Below are 17,039 nucleotides of genomic sequence, written 5' to 3'. Positions count from 1 at the left end.
GGATACCGTAGTACTTGTGTGATAGGAGCGATAGGAGTCTTCATTTCAAAAACTGATGAGTCTTCTTGCCTCATGTATGTATATAGATTAATGATCCCTCATGTTTTGTTGGCTGAAACCTCAGAATGGTCTGTATAAGGCTGTTAAAATAACCCATAGTCAAAGTTTCCCCCCCATTAGTAGCTCTTTAATCTAATCTAATTTAATTTCATTGTTTTATTATATTTTATATAAAGCCGTTTTGCTGTCTGTATTTGGAAAAGTGTTGGCCGTGGTATATAATTATGATAATACAATAATGACGAAACAAATTAAGGTTTTTAAATAGTGCGTCACGTGACAGTCACAGCAATTGATTGACGATCTCAATTGATTGAAGTCAGCAGAAGGGGAGGGGAGCACGCGCCGTACCTCACGACTACAAAAGACAAGTTGTAAGTGTGATGATAAGATAATGCTATTAAAAGAATTTAGAAAGTATTTCAAGTTGTGATTTTTGAAGAAAACTTGCAAATGTTTTTGATCGAACTTTCTTGACTTTTGGCGTTCGGCGGCCTCCCTTCTTTCAAGTGGTTTGACCGTCTTGTTTAAAACGCGCCGCTTTTCTACTCATCAGTGTGTGTGTGTTTTTTAAAGTTTTAAAGTTTGGTTTGTTTTTAAACTGGACGGTTTTTTAAAATTTTTATTTAGGGTGACATTTTTACACAAGGCCGAGCAAACTAGCCAGATCTCCAGAAGGAAGCAAGCATGGCCACTATTAGATTCGGGAGTAGTGTCGGTCCGTCTGGCGTAAACTCTGAAAATCAACAGCAAGGCTGGAATGAAGAGACCGGTAATGTAGCAGTCCGAGTTTTCTATTGGCCTAACGCTTTTAAAGTCACAAAATAATAGTTAAAACATGTCTATCTAGCATAGAAAAACAATGGACAAGTAGCGCAGTGGAGTAGAAACGCGTTGTGTGTAAACCAGTTTTATGATGGCGCCTCTTGTTTCCACAGATTATGGTGAAGACGCTGATGACGCCAGTGACCCCAACAGGATTGTGCAGTGCCCATATGACAAAAACCACCAGATCAGAGCCTCTCGCTTCCCTTTCCATGTTCTCAAGTGCAGGAAGGTGGGTTATGGCAGGGGGAACCTTTTCCATGTGCTAATTTTTCATGTAATATTTACTGAAGCTGTAAAAACACCCTGTACTTGGCATTGGTGTAACGAGAACTTTATCTGTCCACCCCCATCTGTTTCAGAACCACCCCAAACTGGCCAGTGAACTGAAGACCTGCCCCTTCAATGCCAGGCACTTGATTCCCAAGCATGAGTTGTCTCATCACATCGCAAACTGTGAAGACAAGAGGACACTAAATGCTGAAGATGGTTGGTGTCGCATATTTGAACATGGGCTGCTACTGTGATGATTTCACTGTACTTTCATGTAGAAAAGTCTGATTGTGGTGTTATTTGGATGAAAATGATAAACTAGAGATTTTTTTTGTCGTTGGGTTTTTTTTTAGGAAATGTAGAGTTGCTGGAGAAGTTCCAGGTGCCTGTTAACACCTGGACAAACCCTTCCCCCAATGAGGACTGGGAAACAGGTCTGTGACCTGTTGAATATATGCTATGCCTTTTTGAATGGTTTTTGTTTTCATATACTAGGCATCTACTGTATATTTGCCATCAATATGTGTAGTTTCTGGATTCTGTATTTTGAATTTCTGGCTCAAATGAATAAATCGCTGCTTTCTGGATTTCCTCCTTTTGGGCCTTTAATTGCAGAGACTGATGATAATGCTGCTATGTTTGTCTGGGGTGAATCCAACAATCAGCTTGCTCAAAACAAGTGAGTCCTCATGTTCTTTTCCTTTGACCTTTTTAAAAAACAAAACAAAAAGCTGACCCAGTTAGGTGAACAAGCAATGTTTCCGAGCATTACATTTTTGGGTAAATTTAACCTTGTAATGGTTTGGTTGCAAGTAACCAAGTTTAACCACTAGGGCCACTCTTATTTATACTTGCATACCTGTTTTTTGACAAAATTGGGCTGAAGTGATTTTTGCTTTGCATGCATCTGAGCTCATGTTTTTGTTAGGCCAGAGCCATCTACCACCATCAGTTTATCCGATGGACTTCGGGCACCACGGACTCTTCCATGGAAACTCTGTAAGCATTCTAACACTATTTAACCAGGGGTTTTAGCTTATAAACAAGTCTGCTCCTCTATCTGTGGGTGCTACGAACGCTCCTGTAGATGGCAGCAGCACCTTTAGCTGATTCATGCAGTCCTATGACCGGGGCCAGTTCCATAAACAGTCACCGTTAAGACTAGGGGTGTTCCCGAAGCTGAATACCTTATTCGGAAAGGCACGGATAATTGCTTTTAAAACGGTTAACTAATAGTTCTGCCCGAATATTCGGCTGAGGCTGCAGCATGTGTTTGCTAGATTCACAGGTGAGCCAGGGGCTCAGCGCAATATTTTACACACGCCTCTAAATTCATGGACTGAGTGTGTGAAGTGAATGTATTTAAACTTTATGGAAGAAAAGGGCGCAAATCAAACACCGCTTGCTGTGCATCTGTCATAAATCAGAGCTTGGCAAGAGTAATATTACCTAAGATAATACATCATACACACTCTAGTATTTGTGTATATTTAAAGGCAATGATTTAAACCTTGTAGGCTACAATATGATGGGCTACACGAATGAATGGAATAAGCACAGCGCGATCCCCAGTCAAACAGCAGTGTTGCCGTCTCAACCAAACCAGCTCTGTCAAGAGTAGGCTAGTAATGAACTTGGATACAGATGCATTTTCTACTAGGCCTACATGTTTGCTTGCTTTTGCTGGTTTGCGTGGCACACGCACATTTCTTTAGTGAAGTTTAAAAAAAACAAAAAAAACACTTGTCCTGCGTATAATGAAAATGTGCGTCTTAAACATTTAGTGATCATTTGAACACGACTGAATTAATTCGTCATGAAATCTCTCTACTTGTATGAAACTTATTTTTAGAAATTTAATTTGATATTTTAGAACACTGAATAGGGCAAACAGTCAAAACAAATATTTCTATACTGTTCTCTTTTTTTTTTTTTTTTTTTCCATAGCCTACTTCTCCAAATCTGCAAATTACTTAAGTAAAATACTTTTTAAACTGCGCAGGAACCGATGAGCCAAAGGAAGTCATGTTTTACATAAACCTCTAAAATTACAATGCAGTAAGAAGTGTGTGAAGCAAATGAGTTTAAAATACTATGAATGAAATTGAGTGCAAATAAAACCGCAGTGTTGCGGTTGCCTTCCATGCATTTCCTGGAAATTACTTAAATCAATTTCCATATTTCTAAACTGCGTAGGAACCCTTACCATTTTAATTGGAAGATATTTAAGTGCTTATAAAATCACGAAATGTCCACAAGCTGGGACTTGAACTCACGTTGCCCGAAGCGCAACCGCACTGCCTATGCAATACAAGGGTATCAGCTCTGACTGTTAGATATTTAAAAAAGTTATTTAAAAAAATAAATAATAAACACAGCATATTTGTTCAGTGATTTATAACCATGAAAAAAGAGAGGCTGTAATACCATGAACATAGTAACGGTCTTATCAAGTATATCTGTATGAAGTTCTGGTTCAAGCTCCACCTACTTCCGGTTTTATCTGAATACAGATACGAATAATATTGTGATCGTAACGGATACAAATACTGGCTTCGCTGCACACCCCTAGTTAAGACTGTTTTAAGAACTAGTTTCACAAACTAATAGTAGACAAGGGATAATCGGTGTTGCTCTTCAGATTCACATAGACCAATCTGCTTTCTTGTAACTGAATAGATAGGCTATCTATCAAAAAGTAAGTATGACCTGTTTTGAAGGGAAGAAAAATGGATGACTCCTTAAGACTAGTCCAAGCAGTTTATGCTACCTGCCCTTGGCTGTGTATATGTAACTATTATCGTCATTCTCACTACCTTTCCTCCCTCTTTTTACTAAGGATGTCACCTCAGGATGGACTTCACCGGCTAATATTACTTATTTAATACTTTGAGCCCTGTGTGATTTCTAGCCCAACTTGTTTAAAGTCTGCTTATATTTTAAAGCTTTTAATTTTAGTGTTGTGAAGTTTCCCTTTTCCTATTTTCTACAAGTTAATATGCTGTCTATAACCGGCTATGGTCCATGTGTAGAGACGCTCCTTATTAAACCAAAGAATAGTGTCATTTCAAAGGAGAAACCATCAGTGCCATTCTTTCTGGACTATTTGCTTTAAACTTTCTTTGCATTTTGTGGAAGTGATGACCTTAAATCTTGACGTGTATGATTCATTAAAGATTTCTTTAAATGCAAACTTCCATTGTTTTATTTATTTTTTAAATCCATGCTGCAACAGAGCACATTCAAAAAAAGTTTTTTTTTTTTTTTGGGGAGTTTGCGTTTAGCTAGAAATACTACATATTTACTATAATACTTGTGCATAAAATGGAATTTTTTTTTTTTTTAATTAAAAAAAATTTCAAGCGTGGCCGAGAGAGCTCAACGTGCTGCAAATTAAGAAAGCTGCTTCGTAAATTTGACAACACGCGCTGCAAATGCTCGCAACACAAAGAAATTAATTTTTTCAATTCTTGAGAAAAATTCTTGATTTGCTGGTGCTTTTTCTATTTGCATGTGTTTTCTGAAGTTGCAGCGCGTGAAGCTCTCTCGGCCACCGTACTTTTTACACCATTTGTGTTTGGGCTTCAATTTGCACAGTTTGCAGAAGAACATTGAGCAAGATTTAATGTTTTAAATTCAGGATTTTTCTAAATTAATCTCAGTACACCAACAATAGTGTTTATAAATTAACAGGACAATAAATGCTGTAAATGGTTGCATTATTGGATCTTTGGAAATACACTTCTACCTGTTATGTTCTTGGTGGTTTTAATTACCCTCATTCTTGCAGATATATATATTTTTTTTTTTTTTTTTTTTTTTTGTGTGACCGTTCGGTCCCTTTTTCTTTCCATTAGAGTGGCTGCTTTGAGTCACAGAGACGATGGGCTAGTGTAACCCATGTGTCAATATGAATGGAGCATGAGTTAGTATGGCAGGGCCACAGGTCTGCCCCCTCTTCCTCATCTACCGTGCCTCGTTTAACCCGCACAGACAGCTGGCCACACCAGCTCTCCCCTGCTAGCTGCACTGACTACAGACATTTGCACAAATGACAGGGTCTGTGTTTGTGTAGGCAGGGCTGATTGCTCGCCCCCCTCTGGCGTCTCTGTATATGTGTGCCTGTTAAACACAGCTGTGTAGCGCTTCCTTCGGTGCACTGTTGCCCCGAGGAGTACTTTACAAGCTCGCTTTCATTTTTAAACTTCACACTTTGGGCATGTGAGCAAATTAAGTGCAGTGCTGTTGAAGTTTTGTGATTCTTTGATTTTCACATGATTGTTAAAATTAAAGCAGTATCCTGCAAGATAACTTAATCTCAAAGTGTTTTTATTTACTTTTTTACAGCCTTTTTACGCTTGCAATTAAATAGACTTTTGAAAACTTCAAATCGGGATTGGTAAGGTTTAATATTTTTGAAAGGTCTCCTATGCTTACCAAGGTTGCATTTATTTGATTAAAATACAGTAAAAATGGTAGTATTTTAAGTGTTAAGCCAATTAAGTTTTAGATTTTAAATTGTAGTATTTAATTATAACAATAACAAATCTGTTTTTAATGTTATGAAGTGCAAGTTATTCCTGTGATGCCAAATCGTTCTAATATTGTATTTTGTGCTCAAGTAACACTTATTTTCAGTGTTGAAAATAATTGTGCTGCCCAAATGAACTTTTCTCCAGAATTTGCATGGAAAGTTTAAAAGAACCACTTAACCCTTGTGCATTGTTCAAATTCACTACCCTTTCATTATGCTCGGGATGAAAACATCCACTAAATTAAACTGCTGTAAAATTGTATCAGATACATTTTTTTAAAATTTTTGCATAAATCTGTTAATCAATAGTCCTGATCAAAACTACTAAATCTTTAAAAACAAAAAAAAATCCAGTATTTTTACTCTTTAATTGGCAAGTTCATAAATGTCACTGATTTGGGGGGGGAGGAACACAATGACTTATTTTCAATATAAAAAGTGATTGTGGACTGGATTTTTTTTTTTTTTTTATATAACCTTTTATCGCAGTCTTGGACATGTGAAAGATTAGGAACAACATTGGCTTTGATGCATTGTTAGTTTTTGTGCAGCATCAGATTTTAATTTTTTTTTCTCCCTCATTTACTGTTCCTGGCTGTTTTTGCCCCATTGACTTTTATAACGCCATTTTTTTTTTTTATTGCAAAGCCATGACACCATATAATCATGCATTCTTGATTGTTGGTGGTTTTCCCTGTTGGGAAGAGGTAAAACTTGTAAGTTTTACTGTTGATCACCAGGTAGCACCATTAACCCTTTAGATAGGCCTGTGCAAAAAAAAAAAAAAGGCTTAGTTTCTGGCTTGTATATGGAGTATAACAGCATATTGTAAGTCTGCCTCGACCCAGCTTCCACTCCACAATATGTTTGATCATGCTCATTTCCCAAAATGGCTTAATTATTATAGAGAAGAAAGTCAACAGTTATGTTGTTTGTAGACCATTTGAGATGATCACATCCTGAGCAAATGGTGACCAATTGTAGAATGGGAGCAGGGGTGGGAGACTGAGAACCACCTCAGACAAAGGGGTGTCAGAACTTTATTAACATACAGACTACAGCTGTTGCAACAGGAGCAACTTCATTTACATGAAGGGTAGTAAACTGAAAATGTATAAAAGGTTTAAACATAGGATGTTCTGGGTTCATTCCGACTCCGCTGAACCCAAGGTACTACATGTGCTTTGTCGCTGCAATAAACATCTTCATCGAGATCTTCAACGTCCTCATCACTTTTTCTTACAATATTACAGTGTGTGAGAGTGAGAGAGAGACCTTTGCGCACTTACCTTGATGCGTCTGAGAAAATCAAAGTATGCACCTCAGCTCTCAGAACTACATGGAGAAAATAAAAACCAGGTAAGTGTATTTATGCACCTGCTGCCTTTTGATGGTGAGAAGTACGGACGGCTTATGTATGAAATGCTTGTCTTTTCTTGATGGTAAAGCCAGTTTAAAATCTTAAAATCCTTCACTGATACACTTTTCCAATTTTTTTTTTTTCTGTAAAAAATCTACTCTGCATCAGATTTATGAACCTAATTTATTATGAACCAAAATGCAACAACTTCAAATAAACTGAACAATGGTGCAAGAATTGAGGATGGATGGAGAACTAAACAATTAAACTATTTAGTGTGTGTGTGTTCAGTCTTTCCAGCAGGACTTATGGCATATCACTTGGTGCTCTTTGCAAGTGTGTCCACCACAATGGTGCAAGTGCTGACTTCTTCGCCGATTCTCCCAATCCACCCAGATCCAGGATCCTCTGAATCCTCCTCGCCTTCAGTGGAAGCTGGAGAGGATGATGAGGGTGCCACAACAAAATCAGGATCTGACTCGCCTGAATCTGTGGTGTCAGAGGGAGAAGGCAAATACATCCTGCAGCTCGCTGGAGGGGTCAGGCTGCATAATCATTTCTAAAACTTTCGTAAGTCAAGCCCTTTCTCATGTTGCTTGCTGCTCTTCTCACCATCAAATGACCAGCCGGATGGCATTTTGTTTAGTCTGTACTTCTCACCATCAAAAGGCAGCAGGTGCATAAATACACTTACTTTGTTTACTCCATGTAGTTGTGAGAGCTGAGGTGCATATTTTGATTTTCTCAGATACATCAAGGTAAGTGCGCAAAAGGTCACTCACTCCACTCACTGTTATACTCCATATACAAGCCAGAAACTAAGCTATTTTTTTTTTTTGCACAGGCCTATCTAAAGGGTTAATGGTGCTACCTGGTGATCAACAGTAAAAATGACAAATTTTACCTCTTCCCAACAGGGAAAACCACCAACAATCAAGAATGCATGATTATATGGTGTCATGGCTTTGCAATCAAAAAATGCCGTTATAAATGGAAGTCAATGGGGCAAAAACAGCCACGAACAGTAAATGAGGGAGAAAAAATTAAAATCTGATGCTGCACAAAAACTAACAATGCATCAAAGCCAATGTTGTTACTAATCTTTCACATGCCCAAGACTGTGATAAAAGGTAAAAAAAAAAAAATCACTTTTTATATTGAAAATAAGTCATTTTGTGTGTTTTTTTTTTTTTTTTTTTCATTTAAGAACTTGGCAATTAAAGAGTAAAAATCATGGATTTTTTAAAAACATTTAGTAGTTTTGATCAGGACTGAGGTTGATTAATAGATTTATGCAAAAAAAATTGAAAAAATTTGATGCATTTTTACAGCAGTTTAATTTAGTGGATGTTTTCATCCCGAACATAATGAAAGGGTAGTGAATTTGCCCACAGTGTATGGTTGAGTTTTTGAAAATTTTCAAACCATTTTCCCAAAATATGTGTAAAAATAAGATTTGTCACCAAAAATCATTCCATTTGCTGAGAAACAGAGAAAGTTGTGGCCAAATTAAGACTCAACAGCACCCCATAGTGGACGAAAACGTCCCCAACAGTACATAAGGGTTAATGAATTTTTGTTCATATATTTTTATTGTTGCTTTTAATTCACTGAATGCATCTCTGCTGAATAAAGGTATTAAAAAAAAAAAAATCTTTTGAACAGTGAACTTAAATATAATGGATAATGCATTGGATAAAGAACAAAAATACAATTCTTCAACAGCGCATTCCTCATTATTTCAAGCTTTTATAATATAGCTTCATGAATGGTATTTGGTAAATGCTAAAAATAAAAACCTGAAGAGACCACAGCTCATTAATATGGGATATAATATTGCCCCGCTTCCCAATTCTTTAATCTTAAGCCATAACTAAACCAGATCTGAATGCAGAGACAAATCCTAGATTACACACAAGACATGCTGCAACGTGACTGACAAAGACCCCTCATTTGCATCTGGTTTTCTTCCCTCCAAAAGATGCCGAAATTAGCCAGCGTCATACTGTAGTCTCTCACACTCTTTGTTTTGACACGAGCGTGTCAGTTCTTCATTAGCCACGTTGGATTGCAGAATGGGACATTACTTGTGGAGCTGACTAGAAATGGGTCACTTGTACCTGTCAGCTATGCTGAAAGAAAAATAGCGCAATGTAGAATTGCATTGTCTCATTCATCTAGATTTTAATGTGGTCATTAATAGGCTATACTTGGATAATAAAATTGGCCATGAATGCATCTTTTGGAGCAGGAAATAGTGGTGTTGTTGTTCTCTGCCCTTTCTTTGCTGTATACTATTCATGAGGTGCAAATGTATTCTGTCCTTCAATTAATTTTCCCCAGAGAGCAATTCTAGCAGCCTGTGCTGTGTCTTTCTGTTCTTCCAGCGTTTTACAGTTACATCAGAGAGCGCCTAACATCAACATTTGGTTGCTGTTTACTGGACCAAAAATAGTTTAGTGGAATTTTGTAGTTTAGTGTGATTATTGTAGATTTTAAACTTTTGTTTCGCTCCATACTGTCTGTTTTGTTTTTTTTTTTTTTAATGATAGTAATATTATTACTGTTTATTGTAGTTGTGAATAGCATTTCCACAACATAATTGACACTACTTGACTTTCTCATAATTGACTTGGTGTTCTTCATAATTTCAACCTTATGACTCTAAAGTTGAAGTTCACATTGTCTCTTTTTTTTTTTGTCATTGACTTCACATCTGAATTTCATAGTTTAACTTGCTATAATTCTGATTTAGTATCTTAATTTTGATCCGTCAGTTATGATTAACTCAATTTTAATTTTCATCTCCTAATTGACTGTCATAATTTTACTGTTGTCATTATGACTTACACAGAAAAAAATTATTAATTACTCAATTTTTTAAGGTAAGTGATTACAATCAATTTATTTTAGCCTATAAAAAATGCCTATAAAGCATGTGGTTAAGTTACAAGCACATATGTAAGCAAGTAGACTGCTCGTTATTCATTTTAAGGTAATATGTTGATTCAATATAGTTATTAACTGAATGAGCACATGATACACAATGACGGTGACAATCAGTAAATGGTGTTTGAGTATGAATGGGTCATTTTGAGTAAAAAATTAACTCCAGATGTCACAAAACAGCAAGTTACTTCACCTAACAACAAAAGCAACCATGAAACAGTGTAAATACATCTCGAAAACAGCAAAAAAAAACCTTATTAACTATTCATGCCCAAGTGCATGATGGGAACAACGGGATCATGATACATTGATATTTACTTAAACAATATTTGTAAAAATAACAAAAAATTCCAAGTAAAATATACTTATAAGTTCAAACTTTAAATTCTACAAGCTTAAATTGAGTACTAATATTGAATTTACTATTTTATTTAAATTCTTGCCTGAACTAAATTATTTAATGTAGAAATTACATTTGTTTTTCTGTAGTATTTACTTCACCACAAAATCATTTTTATCAGTGTACATTTAAATAAATTTAGTTGACTAACTTTCAACTTTTTTTTTTAATTAAATGTAGCTAAAATAAATTGTTTGCAACCACTTACCTTAATTTTTTTTTCAGTGTAGTATCTCAATTTTGATTTTAATTTTTGTATCATAATTTCGATATTTCATCTAATAATTGACTGTCCTCATTTTAACTTTCCATGTCAAATGGCTAATTTGACTTAATTTCAACTGTCAATTTTGTACCATAATTGTATCTCATAATTTTGACTTCATTGCAACTTACCGTCCATTTCAACTTTTTGCCGTAGTTGACTTTATATCTAATAATTGACACTTCATGTCATAATTGACTGTCGAAATTTTGAAATGTTTTTTACATTTAATTTTTAAACTTGAGTCACACTTTGTTTTAAGGTCCAGTTCTCACTATTAACTAACTTTTAACTATGATTTTTGCCTCAAACTCCTAATTTGTTGCGTGTAGGTAGTTAAAATTAGGTATGGGGTGGATTAAGGGATCGAAAATATGGTCTTGCAGAATAAGACATTAGTATGTACTAATAAACAGCCATTTTGCTAGTAATATGCATGCTAATAAGCAACTAGTAAATAGCAAGAATTGGTCCCTAAGCTGTAAGCTGCATAAGCACTGTGTGAAAGAGCTGCTCAGCAGGACTCACCGCGCTGCAGTTTGAAAAGGTTCAGCAAGACATTTCTGACAGAAACCCGTGGGAAGCTCAGTCATGCGGAGTGAGTGGGTAGACAACCAGCATGAATTTGATTACATCACCGTTCCTTAAGACTCGGAGAACTTGCCTTATATTACCATTTAACATGATTATTTTAGGTTTTGTTGTTGTTTATAACAGCTTTCTGAAATACTTGATGACTACCATGGCTACTTGCATGTCTCTTGCATCACGGCGCAGACTCACAATCTCTTGTTTCATACAAACTCAAAGGACTTTAGTGTATTATTGGAATATTGTGCCAGTGTAGCTAGGCCGATTTTGTACATTTTTTTTCTTAAAATAATTAAAAGATAATATACAGGTATTTTTCTTTTTCTTTTGAAATCATTTATAGAAGGTATCCTCCACCAATAAAATGAAGTTCAAAGTATGTCTACCTCATATGACTTTATAAACACCCACAAAACTCTCGCAAGCCTTTCATCAGAAAATAAAATGTGTAATAATATGCAGCCAGCAACTCGAGCTGTCAATTCTCGTTGAAATCTAGTTATGCAATATTTGGTGCGTTGTACAAACATTTGCGCTTTGCAGTACTGTGGCAGGGCTTAAAATGCCTTTTGCTGTCAATCACATTTAGACTCATTGGACTGAACAAAAAGGAAGGGAAGGGGGGAAAAACAGTCTGTCACTTCCTGTTCCTCACACACCACTGGAGTGATGGGTCGCTCTGTCCTGACTGTGATGGAAAGGTATTGCAGCTGTTACTTCCAAATGCTGAGCTGAAGTCTGAGGCTCATGGGACGACTGGGAGCGCATTAAAGCATTTGCATTTGCGCATGCAAAACAGAGACCGGCATTCAGAGGGATAGAGAACAATAGCAACTGAATTAGCAGGGTGAATTAAAAAGGATGACAAGTCTGGACATCATGGTGCCTCGTGTCCGTTATTAAAGCATCTCTGGGTGTATGACTAATACCATACTAAGGCTAGGCGCATATGTTGTTTTTCTCCAATGCTAACAGCTGCATGACCGTGAAAACTCAACTCAATCTTTCACGTTTGCAAACACTTAAATAAGCTACAGCCTCTCCAAAGAACTAAATTCTAGGACTTTCTTCTGAATGAAGGATTTCTGTGTATTGCATGTTGTGTGTCAGTTGAGGGTAACTGAGGCTAGAGATGGTGTGATTAAACGCAGCAAGTTTTACTCCCCGAGTCACGCAGTTAGTCTCCAGAGAATCTTTTTTTAGGCCGTGTCCCTCTTGGCTTTTCGGCAGACTCTTGATTTTGTATAACATCTGTCAACGATGAATAAAAATACTGATTACTTGTGGGAGTTAAAGCTGTCAGATGTGATCTACAAGGAAGAGATTTCATAGATGGTGAATGGTTTTGGATTCACCTCAAAGTAGTTTAGGGCATCGTTATAATTATGTTTCTCTGTCAGTATAAGTCTAAGTGACGGGTGGTAGCAAAGAGTGACTTGCTGTGTGCGAAGAGGCTTACTGAAGAATCACTATAAAAATCTTGAGCTTTACACAATGGCTTGTTGCATAACAGGTCAAGGTGGTTGCATTCCACCTAGACCCTTTTTTATGCTATTCACATTTATGCTAACATGTATTGTAGAGGCCTCACATTTTCCCCCTCTTTTTACTCTGACATTTCCCCTGTTGCATAGCCTTTCTCTAGCTCTGTCAGTTCGTAATGCCACGTCACTTCTCAGGACCGTACTGCTGTCTGACAGCCACTACCACCGGGAGTGACCTTTTCTTCCATTCCTTTCATCCATGCTACCACTCTCTCTCCCTCTATCTTTAAAGAAGGGCTGAAGAAATATAAAGCAATCACGGCATCAATCATTCAGTGGCTCTCTGGGGAAAATTCATGAGAACCCATAGCAAGATTCTCTCTTTTTAGTTCTGTCATGATGATATTCTGAGAGAGAAAAATAAGATATGCATAGATGGCAGTCTAACTGCACAGGCTGAAAAAAGTTTAAATTTTTTATCTCCTAACTGTGAAATATTTAAAATATTTAAACACCAGATGAGCATAAAGATATCAACCCATAATATATATATATATATATATATATTCATTCTAGACAGGCCCAATTGGAATCTGCAGTATTATACACGTATAGGGCTATTATAGTAAACTAAAACCATATAAAAACTTGCAAGAAGCTAAAAGTGAAATAAAAATGAATAAAAACTATGTAAAATTAAAAAAATAATAATAAAAATGACAAAAACACAACAAAATAAGAAAATATAAAAATGAAAACCAATTCAAAATATTAATATAAACTAAAATAGTATCTCAATTAGGGTAAACGTACCTATTAAGCTCACCAAAATCTACATTGAGACATTTTTAGTGCACAAGATATTGGTTTCAGTACAAAACATTGTTAAAATAAAATATTAATCTCTCACACAAAAATATTTAACTTATTTTAAATGACAAAAGCATTTCAATTAAGATATACATCATTAAATTCAAAAAGTCTGGCTGTGTTTAATGGGTACATTTTTGTACCCTTTAAGCACACCCTTGTTCCCATTAAGCTCATGTTTTATTAAAAATTCTTGTTTATTTTAAGGAAAGTTTTTAAAGAATAATTGTACAAATATTTTATTTGAAAGGAAAATTGAAAGTCAATCACAAAAAAACACAAGGCATTCAAGTCGATCAGTTATATATTCATAATGAAGTGTCATCTAAGCACATTGTAACATCTATACTAGTCCACGTTCAGCTAAGTAACACATTCAAAAATCAAATAAAACATTTAATTCATGGGGATGAACACAGAAACTAGCCTCATTATGAAACCTCTTGTTAAATGGATGTCAGCTTATCTATATTCTCTTAAGGCTGGAGAACACTACACGATTTTAGCCCCAATTTTCCACAGATTTACAGTCTGGAGAAGTTGATGCTAGTTGCCAAAGTTCAGAGCCAGTCTGCAGATTTGAGTTGACAGAATCCATAGAAAATGTATTAACTTAACTTAAAGTGAGCAACAATTTTCAATAAATTTCATGTAATATTGATTAAAATGACAGGATTTTACTAAATAAATAGTCTAGGTCATGTATTAAGTTCATACATATTTTAATATGAACAACTATTATTAATATCTATAAAATTATACTTTTTCTTATTGATTTCACACTGAAGCTGTGATTTTCATAGTAGTGCACCCTTTAAGCTCACCTTAAAATAATATGAAATCTTTAAAAATTACAGCACTGTAAAATGACAGACCAGCAATAAACTGTCAATTTATAATATTATGGATGTAAAAGTACGAGCCAGTAATGCCTGTGAAGTAATATGTTAGTGTAGCACACAATCTTATACAGCTAGTCAGCTAACTGTGTTCTGTAGCATCTGCGCTGTGTTGCTAAAACTATCTTTTGGATCTAATGTAATTATATCCCACATCCAAGTTCCAGGTTATAATATGCAAATATCTGAACATTAATCTCTTAATTTTACAATAAGTAGTGAAACTTACCCATAATAAAAGCTTAAACATCTAAATAAAAATGCACATTTAAGGGTCTCCACTTTTGGTGAAAAGTTTTAGACAGCTTTCAAAATGGCTGCCAGACAGTGTGAACACATGAGACCCATATCTCAGCGTGCAATGATCTGATTGACTTGAAATTATAGGAGGTATATAGTAACAAACACATCAGTTGGTTAAGACATTAAGTGGGATAATCAATTATTTTTTCTTTTTATAATCTGATCTCAAAAATGGAAGTGTGCTTAAAAGGTACGTTTACCCTATACTAAACACAGAAATAATACTAATCTGCTGATTTGGTGCTCAAAAAACTTTTATTTTTTATTTTTTATTGTTATAATGTTAATAACAGTTGAGCTGCTTAATATTTTTGTGCATGAATCTATTTTTTTTCAGGATTCATTGATGGACAAAGTTCAAAAGAACAGCATTTATTTGAAATAAATGTGTATATTTATTTTTTTGTTTGTTTTTGTTTTTGTTACATTATAAATGTCTTTACCATCACATCTGATTAATCTTTACTGAATAAAATATGAATTTATTTAGAGAATGACTCCTCCTGAGCCTTATCATATAGCTATTTATCAATCAAAAACTGAACAAATTTTGATTATGCTGTTTATAGTATAAGAAACCAGCATCTGGTAAAATTACAAGCTTCATAAAAAGCACTATGATTTAAAAAAAAAAAAAAAAAAGCAGCTGTGGCCGGTTTCATGTGTGGGTCTGGTGAGCTGAATGTCCTAGGATTGGGGTCGATGATATAGCATGCAGCCTTAATCTCTAATTTGGATTATGGTTCCCTGTTCTCCATTGCATGTATTTCAGCACCATCTGTTTTAATGCACTGAATATAGTAACGTCTTTGGCACGTTTTCAGCAGTCACATGTATTATACAGTGAATGTTCTTATGAGGTCATGCTTGTAAGCAGCAGTGTGTGTACAAATACAGTGGACAAGGTATTATCCAACTGATTTAAAAAAATTATGCAATATTTCTGTAATGTTGCCCTCAGGTTTTGGTTTATGAACACTGATATGAGATGCTGATTGCAAATAATAATAAGGTCAATCTTTTGCATAATAGTTTGTTAATGGTATTAAGGAACTAAGGGCTGCAGATTAAGTTACATAATCTTCTAGTTTGCATGCTATACATAATTACACAATTCATTCACCACATTTGTGGTTCAAATTAAAATAAAATGCACCAATTGTTATATTCTCCTCAGGCTAAAGCTCATGTAGAAAGGCAGCTGGTGAGTCAGCGCAATGTCAAATTAAAAAACTGACATATGTTGAGTCATTCTAAGCTTTTTAGCTGCTTGTTGGTGGAAAAACATATTGTTAAGAGTTTAAAATGTTAACATCAACCATCTGTTTTAAGCTTCTAAGGACATGAGCTGCTAACAGAATTAAAACGTTTGATGGCCTTTTCTATACCAAATATGAAAAGCAGATTAATAATTTTATATTTGTGGAGATATTTAATAGTCCACCAAAGCTTAGCTGTAAGTGATCTGCACTGTGGGTTTAATGCAGCTGCCAAGATACCTAAGAAGGAAAAGATGAACTAATGTGCTTCCATGTGGAAAAGTTCATGTGATGAATGGAAATTAAATCAATTTGTTGTCCTTTTCTTTCTTTTAATTATTTATTTATTTTTGTAGAACTTGATTCACGTTTTTTCCTCTACTGAAGATGCTTGGACCTTTGCAACTGCCCTGCAGAGGTTAAGTAGTCATATATCAGAATACAATAATTTACATATTAAGAATGTGAAATGTGATGGCTGCTAGTTAATCATCTAATCTGATGGACAGATCCAGTTCTAATTGCCTGTTAGTTAACTGGATTGTCATGTTTTGAACCTTTGAAAAACACTAAAATGTCATCTAAAATGGAACAGTGTTTTTATGTCCTTTTAATCCATTTTGCATGCAAGTTCTCACAATCTTTCTTTAACACATATTAAGAAATTCTTGAATCATTTCAAGGAGTCACATGAATCAACCAATGTAAATACAAAACAAATGACAAATTCTCAATTTCAAATGATCTGTCCTGGATTAATGAATTCGTCTGGTTATCTTTCTCTGCTCTTGTTGTTTCAGGTGTCTTCATGAAGATGTGTTTTGAAAGAAGATGCAGACAAATATTCATCACCACACATTTCTGGGTTTTAAAAAAAGTTGAATGCATTGTTCGGTCTCCATTGTTTACGACATTAATAGGTTCTGGTGAAATAGATTAAATATATAAAAATACATTTAGTTCATCA

General features: G+C 35.2%; 1 protein-coding gene across 2 annotated transcripts; it reads left to right on the top strand.

The window, feature by feature from the left end:
• Window positions 1–323: 323 nt before the first annotated feature.
• Window positions 324–16,986, top strand: zgc:56699 (uncharacterized protein LOC405758 homolog). 2 transcript variants are annotated; one of them, XM_058763026.1, is made up of 8 exons: window positions 324–434; window positions 691–832; window positions 999–1,117; window positions 1,248–1,374; window positions 1,512–1,592; window positions 1,774–1,837; window positions 2,087–2,157; window positions 3,998–4,347. In XM_058763026.1, coding segments are annotated over exons 2-8 (549 nt in total). In that variant the 5' UTR covers window positions 324–434; window positions 691–747; the 3' UTR covers window positions 4,000–4,347. The 2 variants fall into 2 exon arrangements, 1 of the variants encoding a protein (XP_058619009.1); XR_009268805.1 differs by lacking the exons at window positions 324–434; window positions 3,998–4,347 and adding exons at window positions 16,429–16,490; window positions 16,873–16,986 and having other exon boundaries at window positions 448–832.
• The last annotated feature ends 53 nt before the right edge of the window (window positions 16,987–17,039 follow it).

The sequence above is a fragment of the Onychostoma macrolepis genome, chromosome 23, assembly GCF_012432095.1.
Source record: "Onychostoma macrolepis isolate SWU-2019 chromosome 23, ASM1243209v1, whole genome shotgun sequence".
Classification (NCBI taxonomy): domain Eukaryota; kingdom Metazoa; phylum Chordata; class Actinopteri; order Cypriniformes; family Cyprinidae; genus Onychostoma; species Onychostoma macrolepis.
Note: the sequence above shows the minus strand (reverse complement) of the source record. Positions and strands in the feature narration are given on the sequence as shown.

What these genes read in the sequence shown, in the direction of transcription:
- zgc:56699 (XM_058763026.1), top strand. Translation starts at nt 748, where the DNA reads ATGGCCACTATTAGATTCGGGAGTAGTGTCGGTCCGTCTGGCGTAAAC. An exon ending in ATGTTCTCAAGTGCAGGAAG is followed by an intron (nt 1,118 to 1,247) that starts GTGGGTTATGGC and finishes CATCTGTTTCAG; the next exon opens with AACCACCCCAAACTGGCCAG. An exon ending in GACACTAAATGCTGAAGATG is followed by an intron (nt 1,375 to 1,511) that starts GTTGGTGTCGCA and finishes GTTTTTTTTTAG; the next exon opens with GAAATGTAGAGTTGCTGGAG.